At 37.5% G+C, this 14,229-nt stretch overlaps 1 protein-coding gene across 1 annotated transcript in view; it reads right to left on the reverse strand.

Annotated features, from left to right (window-relative positions):
- The window catches only part of LOC116429552 (UNC93-like protein), a 60,029-nt gene that overhangs the window by 14,714 nt on the left and 31,086 nt on the right, over positions 1–14,229 (reverse strand). Inside the window, exon 3 of the mRNA XM_031982612.2 lies at positions 13,163–13,382. Coding sequence (XP_031838472.2) covers positions 13,163–13,382 — 220 coding nt within the window. The remainder of the gene's footprint in view (positions 1–13,162; positions 13,383–14,229) is intronic.

Consider the following 14,229-nt stretch of genomic DNA (forward strand, 5'->3'; position numbering starts at 1 on the left):
TAGCTTTTGCATCCTTTGTTTATCTCTTTTGTAGATGTTCGTTAGGGTCTATGATTTAGGGTTGGGTTATCTTTGATTCTTTCCTTTTGTAGGAACAGTTATTTAGCTGAGATAATTGGCTTAGTGAATTCTTGGTAGGGCGTTTACTTTGTTCTCTACGATTTATTTTTCAACTATGATCGATACAACTACTTTGACATTGATAACTTATTGACAAAAGAGAAATTTTAAGTATATTCTAGACGATAACAGATAACAGAAGAATGACAGTCTTTTTGAAGTTACAAGAATTGAGAAATATTTATGGTCATTAAACTCTGTTTAAAATATTCACCACGATATGATACTATGAAGTAAGATTATTTAATTATTCGAAGCTACGTCGAAATTGTGCAACTGTCGACCCTTTGCAACCGAACTCCTTCTCGTCTAAACCATCGAAAAACCACACGCATTCGATACCATTGCATCACTCCGTTACAAAAACGCTTCACAAATCAAAGCTTTAACACTAGAATTACCTAACAGTCAACACGACTTCTTTGAATTCTCTTATAAAAACTCTAAGAGTATATTCACTGAAATTTCGATTGACATATACATATCTCAGTCTGAATATTGCTAAATCAGCTTCTACAGTAATCTCGCAGGAAAACATCCCTGTCCTTTCAACAACTGTGAAAGGAGAAATTACAAATGAAATCGACCCAACTGGTATTTCTAGCATTAATTCATACTTGTCCGAGGTGCAGCGTTGCGTCGTTCATACTCGGAAGGTGTACTTAAGGCGCGAAGGTGTTCATTTCACTGAGACAAAGAGATAATTACCGAGTCGCGTCGATATTTAAATACAATTCCGAGTGTGGTTCCCGCGGGATCGGCGTCCCAGCGGATAGGAACAATCGCGTTCCACGTGTCGCCGGTAATAAACGGCCGCGGAATGAAAGGGGAGAGAAAATCCGGCGTGATTAAGTGCCATTAACGTCATCCTCGATAGCGCTCGTTACAATGCGGCAAGGTCGCCGAGGTATATCATTTTATCTCGAAGGGGAAGAATAAGGAGCCGGCGATAGGCCGTCAAGTGAATCGGAAACGGTCGGTTCTACGTCGACGATGGATTCTGTTTCGTCGCTGATCTCCGGAACCCGTGCGTCGCGTCGTGTCTCTAAGCAGGCAAAGTGCCGGAGGCTGGATCTCGTACCGTTATAATTCAGTAGTTCGCGCTGATTCGGAAACGGTTTCCAATGATAAGTCCCGACAGCGGAGGAGGGACAGACGGATCGTGGATCTAACGCGTACACGCCTCTTACGTAATTACGGCTACTCTCCCAGAGCACAGGGACGTTGCAAAGTCGGCGGCTTCACGGAGGTACTGGACGAAACGGAATAAATGAGGGACTGGCGATACTTCAGCTCCTACTATTTACACTCCCTTGCGACGAGAAAACGTGTAGTTACAGGCGAGATTGCGACTTATCTGTAGGGAAATATTGCTGAACAAATTGGAACGTAGTGCAGAGATAGTGTTTAGTAATATTCTCTTTGAATTGTTCTGGATAAAATGAGGAGAGATGTTATCTTTTAGTATAATTTGAGTTCGAAGTAACGGTAAAAGTAAGCTGATGAATTGATGTGAATGGATAATAGTAAAAGCAAATAATAGGTTAATGTAAATGAGTAATAATAAAAGTAAAGTGATAGATTAATGTGAACGAGTAATAGTAAGAGTAAAATGATAAGTTTATGTAAATTACTGATAGTAAAAGTAAATGATAGGTTGATGTAAATGAGTAATAGTAAAAGTAAATGATAGGTCGATGTAAATGGGTAATAGTAAAAGTAAAATGATATAAACGAAAATAGTGAAATTTTACTTGAGGAAAATCCTGTGAGGATTAACCTTGAGAATTAAAGAAATTTGTCTAGTAAATTTGATATATTATAGCTACATTATTATAGATGTATGTGAATTATATAATTGAATTATTTTCTCTTTATTTAAGGGATAATCGTTTTCACGTGACGTTACTGGTTTTACGTAGATCAAATATTATGTAAAAGAACCAATACATCCTGCAACGATTCTGCAACTGTTACCGGTTTTGTATACCGCTTACTATCGAGTGGCTTATATCGAGGTGTAATTAGATATTATTGCACGTGCGTGCGGCTATATGGAGTGATAGAGTCAGCTTCGTATTATTCAGTCGGCATAACAGGCACACGGCCTTTCTATTTGCATATAATTCTCCCGTGACTGACTGGCAAGAATCATCAGGAACGCTGCGCGCACAACGCTCGAATGATTCTTGCCGGACGGATAACAAGCTGCCCGTGTAACAGCGGCAAGAATTAATTGATACAGTTTCTAAACACCGTTACTCCATTTGTAAATTCTACCTGAACGTGCACGAAATAATTCGTGAATTCTCGCAGCTGTAACGATAAATGATAGATCTTGGATGAACGTGCAAACAAGTAAACAGTAAATGAATTAAAGATTTATAATTTAGAATGTCTTAATTGTAACGAGTTAATTATCATCTTTTGATATATTAATGATTTCTACGTTATAGTACATAAATTCATTTTATCATTCATATATTTTTATTCTCGCAAAATTTATTTAATACTTGGACTTTATTATTGTTTAATAATAATTTAGATGAATTTCGGATTACGTGAAAATTTCCCATCACCTTCCTTTCTTGGCCGGCGTTCAAGTTCATTTTACTTTCAGCGACGTCCACCCCACACAAAATAGTTAAAACATTACTCATCCATCCGTCGTAGACACGAGTGAATAATTCGAAAGCGTAAAAACAGGCGATTTATCCTGATAGATGGATAATTTCCTATCGTTCTTGTTCTGATCTCAGCCACGCGCGATTTATGTGACAACGTAATTAGCGATAGAAAAATGTCGCCAGATAAGCGATCGTATTAAGTTCATCTTGAACGGAGTCAGCGATCAGTTATTTTTATTAACCAGATCGACGGCGGCCGTTTAACTTGTTTTAATCGCGCATCGCATTGTTCTGAGAACGTGGAATTACAAATCAATAATGCGTAACATTCCTGGTTAGCAGTATGGTGTCGAACGACAATGTTTAAGAGAACATTGTAATCGTCAACGTTGTCAATTATTATACTATAAAAGATTTCCATTGATTTATGCACATATTTTGCTACAACTAATTCGATTATTCGTGGCATCTGCGACAAGCTGCTTTATTCAACATTCTCTCATCCAATTTTTGTCTACTGTACACATGGACTACACGAAGATAATTAATTATAATCTACAATCATCCGAATCCATTTCCACTAAAATTCACTTTTAAAGAGATCAATAAAAAGTTCAGCATAAAAGTCACAACGATTTCAATTGAAGTTTCATTGCTTCCAGAAACTTTCGTGTCCAGCGAATCATTGAGCCTTGCTCTCGCGCGTATGCGCGCGCGCACTGATATTGCGCAGGTGAAGCGGTCCGCGATGAATTGAATGTTCATCGGAGCGCAAAATGCCGGAAATCGAAAGTACGTCAAGTGTTCGCGGCACGAGATACACACCTTTCTCTCCTCGCGATCCTTTCAGCATACCACGGAGACAAAGGAGTTGCAAGAGGTGCGTTGCAATGGCGGCCAAGCGAGTGTATCGTGGTGAACTGAAAAGCAGTCCCGTGGAAGGAATGCGGGTCTAATTGCTCAAAATTTAATATTTTCGAATGTACAGTTTGCCCAACGAGACGGAGCGTAAATGTAAATATAAATATGCAGCAGTTAACTTAGCTGAGACTGGGATAACTGTATATGTCGACCAGTCTATATATAAATATACATATAATATAACGTATAGATACAATTATTATAATTATTATATAATATAATTAATTGTATGTATAATAATATATTATATTAATTATAATTACAATATTAATAATACATAATAATTATTGACATTATTATAGTATTATATTATAATATCAATAATCTTGTAATTGTCATTAATACAATATATTATTATAAATATAATTAATTATTATATAATCATTAAGTATATAATATAACATAATTCAACACTAGAGTGTATTATTCGCCAAAACAGTTACGCGCAATAACGCGATCGCGTATCAATGAAGTTAACTGAACCACACAGTAAATGATTCCTAAAGCAATCTCATGAAGCACCTTTCTTACACTGTAGAGTATGTTCGAGCAACAAACAAATCTCTTGGGACACGGAAATTACACAGTGCGCAGTACAGAGAGATCCTACAGTGTACGTGTGCGTTTGAAGGAAAACGACAATTTTTCAGCGCACTCCGATATGATGCCCCTGGAATCGGCCGATTGCAATCATAAACGCGCGGCAACCGTTGCGCTGGCTACCGGCGATCCTATGAATGGAGCGTTGGACGTTCACGGTGTATAATACCGTATGCAGCGGCTCGCCGTTTACGTAATTCATAAAGGATCATCAGATTTGCATTCTAATGGCACTTTTTATTCGGGAAACACGGCCATAAATATTTACTCAGCCGCGCGACCGACGATCTCTGATTCAACCACGATGTATCATCCGTTCTTTTCGATCACTTACCGTTCGTTCTTCACCGGGTATTCTTACGCGCTGTTCTTTTTTTAATTGTTCCGCGAATGTTAAATGAATACTGATATTTGCGAATAATATAATAGCAATAGTTTCTTTCGTTAATCCTTTTGCCTTATAACGACGATCGTGGCGTTAATATTAAAGAGAATTTAAGAAGGATAGGTATTACTCAATCCGTTTGAACTCAAAATTTAATATGATTCTTCTGTTATCAATAATTACACTTTAGAGCAAACATAGACATACAATATGCCTAAAATTGTACTTTCTTCAATAAATGATTAATGGCAAAGTAGTTGTATCGAACATAGTTAAGAAATAAATCATAGGACAAGTGGTTAACATTAAACGTACCGACACTTTGCATATATCTACACCTGCTGCAACCAGTTAAGTAACTGGTTATAAAATAATTTTAAATTGAACTGAACTTTGAATCAAATTCTAAAACCAGCCATTTGACCGGTCGCGGTACATTTCGTGTTAAATAATAGTAACATCTAAATTCTTGAATATTCCATGAAAGTGTATAGCAGAGATCAGTTTGATACAGCCTTCAAGGTCACGCAAGGGGCCAGGATGTTTCATAAATTCTATTTCCCTAAAGCTATTCCAAATGTAAAAAACTTTTAAACATGCTAATATTTTGGTCACGAGAAGCAGTAAAACTTTCTTCTTCAATATTTTTATCGTAGAACCGCCATTTACGAGAGAAACGCTATCGAGCGAACACCTTGTATACACGCCAACGTACGCCGCGTAACTTTATTCTTACTGATCGACTCATTGATGAGTATAAATCGCGGATTTAATAATTCGCAGTGAATAATGAGCATTATTTATCACCCGTATCGCTGCATTTATGTCTACTGAAGTTTCATAAATTCCCGTGTTTCATTTTCACTCGGAAATTACCTATACGTCTTTCAATGATATTTTTTTCCTGAAATGTGTTGATTTATATGCGAGACTTGCCTCATTGTTCGACCATCAAACCTAACCAATATTTCTCTAAAAGGAGAATGAATTCCACGTGTGTACATATACAATTCAGCCACGTACCAAGTAATTATGTTACAACAGATGAATTCGTGATTCTAACGAGTCTCACAGTGGAATCCTATTAAATTGAGAGGCTCTAACATTATCTTTCGCGATGATTCCCAGTCGCCCGTACATTTTTCTGCGAGCTCATTATATCACGATCCATCCTCGTCGAATTCGTTAGATTGAACGATAGACGCGTGTCTCGTCCGTCCCTGTTTCACGCTCGCCACCAGCTATCTCACGATCTAATGAAGCGGAAGGTCAGACGCATTAATTACGATTGGAAGGCGATGGGTAGTATGCAAATGGCCGAGTCGGTACGCATCGGCCCACGAAACGTCACGCGAGCTCAGCCCGTTACAATGGCGACACGACGATAACCGCGGTGGCTAGCTGTTAATGTTGTTTTCTCAAATAATTGTCCTTTTGTTTTTCAAATAACAATAATAACTGTATATTTATTCCTTATTATCTTTCGATTGGAACTTTCGAAGATATTAATGTTGGTTTATGCATTAATAGTAATCAATATTGTTAATACTGAAGCTACAGCTCCCGACAAAATGGCGGGTTTCAGTTTTCTTCTACAGGTATAGGTATCTTGAAAGTGTTAAATGTCTGATATGATTTTAAAAATAAATAGTTTCACTTCCATATCATAATGAAAGTATGGAACATCTCCTAACATAGAACAGGACAATATTTCAGAAAATAAATAGTTTGATGTGCCAGTTACCATCGGAAACATTTCATTAGGAATAGAAAACAATCATATTAATATTTGTGTATCAATTAAGAAATTTCGTTGAATACAAAGCATTATTGGGTTAGTGGAAAAAATATGTCCAATAACTTATGTTCACGAAGAATATAGTGGTCCCAATATATTATTCATATGTATAAAAGAAACAAAACGAAAAAAGTTAATATAAGTTTAAAAATGTGGACTTTATTTTAGAGTTTATTTATACTATTTAGTTCCATAAATATTAATTTCTCGTGATAAAAATAAGTTTTGTTTGCAAATTATATGTGTGTTCCATATTATAAACTATTTTTTCAGATCGCTATTTTCGGTTTTCTTTACATTTTTATCCTGGTCCGAAGGAATTTAAATTTTTGCAATGTTATCGATCAGTATGCGAACGTTTATTTACTTCTTCTTGTTTTCACACAGGCTTCATTGACACAAATGCATATTTCTCGTTTTAGTTAGCTTTTCAAATCAAGGTTTCTATACTCGGTGCCATTATCTTAATAGGTATCATTCTGATCTACTAATTTTTTATCAAACCTAGATCGAGACCTAATCCATAGTGTGTATCGGGCCTAAGCGTAGCCAATGCCCGGATGAAGAATCCTCGCTTGTCCTTGGTATGGTAACCGTGTACTGTTATAAAAGACGAAAATAATGTTACAGGATGATGGTAGGGACGTCTCGATTCGAATGCAAATGAACGGTCTGAGCGTGTGTCTGAGCCCGACCAGGAAAAATTTTGCCGGCCATCAATCTCCCGCCGCGAGGGACGGTTCGAAATCCGTGGTAGCGGCGCCAGCGGGGATCATCAGGGTAAGAATGACAAATCTCTGACATGTCGGCCCGTTTATACGACTCGATCACTGCCGAAAACCATTTAGCTGCGGTCGACTCGGTGCCGTCATTGGAACGCGTTCAAGGGGAAGCCCCAGTAGTACTGGGTGTAACGGTATATCCGTCATATGGCCAGGATCCGAAACCGTGCACACGTGTTCGAACACGAAATTGAAAATAATGTTAATTGTCGGACGGTGTTCACGCCACTTTCACGCCGTCTATTTCTGATCCTTCTGTAACCGTGTTCTCTTCGTTTCGTCTCGAAAGCGTCGACAATACTCCGTGCGCTGCGTCTATTACACGCGTGGCTCGGAATAACAGTCTAACGCCTGCGTCTGAATTCTCGAGAGAGAAAAAGGTTTTCGTGAAGTGTTCTTGGATTAATTAGATATGAATATTCCAATGCTATTAATAATGTCAATTATTGTGAAGAATTAATATTACATAGTGATTGTAATATTAGTTATTAAAGTTAGTTATTCTTATTCATTATTAATATTCGTAATTGTAATATTATGTATTCAAATTATTAGTGTTAATATTAATATTAATTAATGTTATTAATAATATTGTAACATTAGTGTTTAATTTAATTATTTATTTGTTCTCCGATGGTAAGGATTATAAAAACAAATTTCTCCCACTGCTTACATTCGAAAAAGTATAATTCGTTTTTTTGAAGGTTGGAATTGGTTAGAAGATATTGTTTGAATGAAATTATTTTTTAGAAGATAACAAGTATGAAAACGAAATAGGGATTATATGTTACGAATCGGCGGTTGATTTGTGAAAAAGCTTCCAACCGGGTTAGTGAATCACACTGTATACGTAACGCCATTGTTGTGATAAAGTCTGACTCGTAACGAAGCTTGCTTTATCTACTATAATGCAAATATTATGGAAATGAAACGCGCTGGAGGGGATGGAGCAACAGAACCATTGTTCCGTTTCATTCTTACGGGCCCGATCGTTCAATCATAACTTCTACTGTGTTTTTCTGAATTCTAAGTAACACACATGTTCATACTTATTAACAGAAAAGAAACATAGTAAAAAACTTAGTAGAAATCAGACATCAAAATCAAAACGCCTCGAATTAATTTCGAACTAGGAAGCTGGGATACCGAAATCACTGTCAGAACCATTTTGTTAAAAAGTGAGGGTAGACTACAAAAAAATCACTGCTACCCAATAGTTTAAAATCATTCCTCTATGGCAGACAACAAGAAAATCAAAAGAAAAAGATATTCGTGTTTGAAAAAAAGGTAATCAATTTTAGCGAACTTGATGGCTAAGGATTTGATTGCCACGGCAGGAAGGGACAACAAAAAATTTCGAGTTCTGGAGAAACCGTGATGATCTAGGCTGCTGCTACGCCATTATGGTAGTTCGCCTACGGCCAAATTAATTATACATATCATCCCGGTGGGCAGGTGTCAACGAGAATTGCCCAGACTCATCAAGATCCGCGGTTTTTTATTAATAATTTAAAAACATTCCTTTTCCCTTTTCCAACATTAAGAAAGAGGAAAGTTTACTCATGGTAAAAAGTTCAAATAACACATATTAAATAAAATTGAAAATATATCAATTTCGATCCGAACACAAAATTACAAAAAGAACGAAGACTCTAATGACATTCACGCATATGTAATTTGTAAAATGAGAATTATATCGAAAGTTTAATACTGCACGTATACTTATATGACGAAACATTTAAATTCTGTCTGTTCTTTAAATGTTTCTTTTAATTCTTCCATTTATTCTTTAAATGTCTCTTTTATTTAAATCCCGCCTGTTTTTTAAATATTCCATTGTATGCATTAACGTTCGAACTTTCGTTCACGCGAGTACACCGGGTCGTCACAGAATAAATATTCTCCGACGTTCGAACAAGTAAAAATAAAGATTTTATCAAAAGTTCAGTATTCTAAGTGAGCTACTACGAACATAACGAAACACTTGAATTCCGTCTTTTTTCCAAGTGTTCCTTTTTACAAATTAACATCTGAAATTTCGTTCGCGTGAACCTGCAAAGTCAACACGTAACAAAGATTTCCCGACGTTCGGACGACTCGAAATAATCCTGCGAGACGCGTGAACGCGAACTGTAGCGGATAATTGGTTAAGCGAACACGAAAATCGGTTCCATTGGCCGCGATCGTTTCCAGTGAATGGGAATTAGCGCGTCAAATCTCGCCGCGGGATCGGGTTTTCCAGAAGCTTCTGACATCCGCCGGCTTCTGACGGCTTCTTGAAAACCCGCCCGCATAACGGAAGAGAAAAAAAGAGCGAAAAAAAGAGACAGTAACATTTTTTTCCAGCGGGATTACGAAACGCCGCGCGGTTTAATAATCGTGTATCGCGCGAGATCCGTGCAAGATCCCCACCCCCTCCTCTTCGACCATTCAGAAACGCTATAAACATTGCTCTGCTCATGATTACAAAATAGCGTACATCCGACGCTGGATGCATCCAAGCACGGATTGGTTGCGCAACCGGCAGCCGCAATTTGTACTTATTAAAACTCGATAAATTTCTGGCCGTTGCCGGCATTGAAGTCTCTCCCGTGTAGTACCAACCGCGCGCACACATGCGCGCTTCATCGAGAAACGTTTACCCAATGAAACATCACTATATTTCGTAAATGAAATTCCTCTATAGAATACCTATCGGATTCGATTCATTAGAAGTCGGAGATCAATTTTTCTCTCGTCAAAATTCGCCTTTCCGATTAATGAAGCTATAAATGTTCAGTGCAAATTGTAACGGTAACAGTATATTTTCATTCGCAAGTTGGTTTCAACGATATGGATGTTGAAACGATTGAAACTTTTACAAGAATATTAGAATGTTTTGCGGAATTCTTTGATTTCGCTTGACGCAGAACGGAAGCTTGACGCAAAGATAACGTCTGGTACAATTTATTCCATAAGAGGTGCATCGAATAAATGAAATGAGACGTTTACTTTTATCCAAGGCCGAGCATAAATTAATTAATTACGGTTCAATGTCATCGTTCACCGACGGAATGACGTTCGAGACTCCAAGTACGCGGAGAAGGCCTTTGTTCGAGACGCGGAGCCGAGTATTGCCGAAAACGTCTACCCGTTGACTAGAACTGGCGAACAATCAAATCGCCTAACATGTATTTCCTTGTACAAATTATGAAAATGCGTTTTAATTGATCTGTACTTTGAAATGCACGTTAGCGAATCAATTTACCAAAACACTTTTTAGGAAAACCGGTGCAACTTTTCAATAATTACGAAAGCAGAAATCCAAGATGGTTCATTTTTAAATTTGTCATTATAAACTATAAAATTTTGTCATTAAATACGTTAGAACATATTCGTTTCTATAGTCAATAACAAACGGCAATAAAATATATCTATGATTTTCCTTTTTATGCGCGTATCATTTATTTGTATGCGAATATTTTTTTTTATTGAAATTGCTTTAAGTTGCTCGTAATACGAGTGAAAAGAAGCTTTAAATGGAAAGGATTAATTTATAAAAGCGTACGCGGGGAAGAAAAAATATGGCTACGACGTGAATCACTCGGCGCGAAGTAATGAATGCGAGCGAATTTTACTGCTAGGCGATCATTGCGCTTATCTGCACACGTGTGCGCCATCATTCAAACGCGACGCGGACGAATTATACAACATAATTGCGGAAAAAATCAATTTTATTCGCGTCCGCGATCCCGAACGGACTCGCGATCGTAAACACGGAACCGCGAGCGTGTTTTCGGCGAATGAAACTGATAAAATTCAATTTTGTTCGGCTCGTCTTTTGCGTCATTGCACGATCGATTTATTGATTTCGTCTTTGTTGGCACGCCGTGTCACGGATATGTACTCGAGGAAAACGCAAATGTTAGAATAACGAAGTCGCGTGTACGACGAGAATCGTATAATTATTATCCAATTAATACACGTTCCATCAAAGTCTAATTAAAAAGTGCAGAAAGCCGTTCCAACCAATCATCCTCGAATATAACATGCGTCCGAAACACTTGTACACTTATTTGCATACGTGTGCGCCCAGTAAATTGTCAAATATGCAAATGTAAATGAGAATTGCGATCGTTCTAAATTTCTGTTTGTCGTATTTTCATATATAAACAAAGGAAAATCGAGTGTTTCGAAATTAAAAATAAATTGATGTCTCAATTCACGGCTGACGCATCGATCGCCATTTTGTCACGCAATAACACCTTTGAAATTGAATTCGCCCGTGCGCCGCGAACAGTGATAACCTCGTAACGATATTGTTATTTCTTTATCAAAAAATTATATAGCGAGATGAAAAGTGAAACAAAGTTAAGAAGAGTTTACATAGTTCTGCAATTTCCTGTCAAGTATTTCGATATGGAAAACGTTATGTGTAATATGGGACAGAGACTCAAGATCTCGATAATGGGGTTAATGAGCTGAAAACACGGACGACGGCTTCTAATAACGGAAACGGAAAAATACAGAGTTTCACCGAGTGGTTTCAGTAATCGACCGTTTCAACTCCAGATATTTGTTTAACACGGAGTAACTTTCGAGATGCGACGGCCTTCCAGTGGCTTCGAGTGTTTTCACGATAATAAATAGAGGCTTAGTGAATCCTCGTTAAATAATACAGGCGATTTTATGAGGCCTATAAGAGACTGACTCATCGGTATTAAATATTTACATTAAACTGATGCGCGCGCTTCGAGGGAAGATTTTTTTTTCTCGAAAGCGATTCGATGAGGCACGTCTCGATTCGAGTTGATTACACACACTTCGTGATACCGTTCGGCCTTGCCGCGCACGCAGACGTTAATAAATTATAATTTCTGTGCAGCGTGTTGAAAGAATGTCGGCGTTGAAGTTTGCCCGAGACAATATTTTTATTATTCGAGTTTGAACAAGCGAAAATAACGAATATTTGAATTCGATCAATATTGGACAGTCAGTACTTAAAAGAAGGAAAACATTGTACACGGCCTCGAGATCTGATTATGGCTCTATCACGAAATTCTAATGAAACGATTGTTCAATGAGCCCGAGTGATCATTAACAAATGTATCGTTGACATTGAAAGAAACTTGTCGACTGGTTAATTAAATACCGTATGTCGTGCGACATCAAGCAGTTTGTTACAAGAGGATCGTTTGAATCACAAATTAGAACTGATTAGATTAATTGCAATTCAAACGAAGCAATTAAAAAAATCACTGAACACAAATCAATAAGTAGTAATATTTGTTTTATTACATTTAAGATAAATCGAAGATTACGATACCTATCGAAAGCAGAAGAACATCTACAAATTTAAATAATGGACGGCCATGACAAACCGATTACTAAACAAGACTGAATCATGAACTATTAACTGTACACATAATATTCAGGAACTGATTATCATTATCAGAAACTAATCACCAATTTCCAGGTAACATTGATACCCGAAAGCGAGCAAGAATGCGCAGGAACACGCGAGCATGAATTATTAACTATAATACCGAGAAATTGATTAACGTTATCGAGCCGTACAATAAATTCTTGGAAAACGGCGCGAACCGAAGGAAAAAAAAGAAGACGAACGACGTGTATGCAGAAAACGAACATGAATTATTAGCCATTAACGCTTAGAAAGTATTTTTTCAATTTTACAATGTCTCGGGGCCGGAGGAATTTCATCTCTCACGGCCGACACGGTGTCGACTGCGCCTCGCGACTGCAACGGTGAATGTCACAATGTATAAATAAACCGATAAATACGATTATTACGGGCTGCAACGTGTACTTCTATCAGATATTAATCACGCGGCGGCGCAACGCGAGTGAAATGAAGAATTAAAGGTCAGCCTCGGCCTGATAGGAAAGCTGCTTAGATTAGTTAGAGGATCGACGTTAGCGGACTCACCTCGAGAGGGGATCAACGAAGAGGGCGACGATTATTACGGCGACGATTACACAAGTCAGGTAAATCGAAGATATTTCGTAGATCTCCGACTCGGGAGGACGCTCCAGGTTATCGTGGCCTCCGTTCCCAAGGACGCAAAAGTCCGCGCCGCACAGCTTCACCTTGTTGAAGTTGGTGGTGCTGTTGCCACCGCCGCTGCCGAATTCTCCCTCGCTGAGCACTTGAAACATTCAAGACGGAAACGGGTTCATTTAATTCAACGTTTCACGTTTGGTGAATTTTCTTTTGCATCTGGTCGTTAACACTAGAACTACTGAGCATTTAATACGATTGATATGTAATCTCTATAAAATTTGTAAAAATAGTTTATTCTCGGTTTCTTCAGACATTTATTGTAGTATTCAAGTGAAACTATTTATTTCCAAAATTATTTCGAATATTCAATGCTTTTAAAATATCAATAACTGCGAAACAAGAAAACCGAAACCAATCATTCTGACTGGTACGGTAGTTCTAGTGTTAACATATTGATTGCCACGAGGAATTCAAGCGTTTCATATAATAATATGTATTCCACCATGACAAGGGTAAATGATATTAGAAATAATTTTTAATGAACTAGTGTCATAGTGTTCATCCTACGCTATTGTCTAGTTACTTATGTTACTAAATACTTGTATTCGACATCAGTTTGTTCATCGTGATTGTTTCCAAGAAATTTGAAAGCTCCGGTCATCATTGACCACCGCTGTAGTCAACGTGTTAACGTTAGAACTACTGGATCAACACGACACATTTCTGACTAATTCTTGTACAGTTATTGAAGCGACAACAGATGCTTCTTTGAGGGATTATTGAAGAAATTGTTTGAATAACATGCAACTGAATGACGTGTCATTGAAGTCTCGATAAATACATTTTTAGAGTTTCTGTAGGAAAATATAAGAAAGTCACTTCGACTGATGAACAGAATGTTTTATTGGATTTAAGGAAACGTTCATTTTAAAGACAGTAATTTATTTCTCAATCTGAAATAGATGTTTCCTTATTTCTTTAGCTCTCAAGTA

Source organism: Nomia melanderi, chromosome 4, assembly GCF_051020985.1.
Source record: "Nomia melanderi isolate GNS246 chromosome 4, iyNomMela1, whole genome shotgun sequence".
NCBI lineage: Eukaryota > Metazoa > Arthropoda > Insecta > Hymenoptera > Halictidae > Nomia > Nomia melanderi.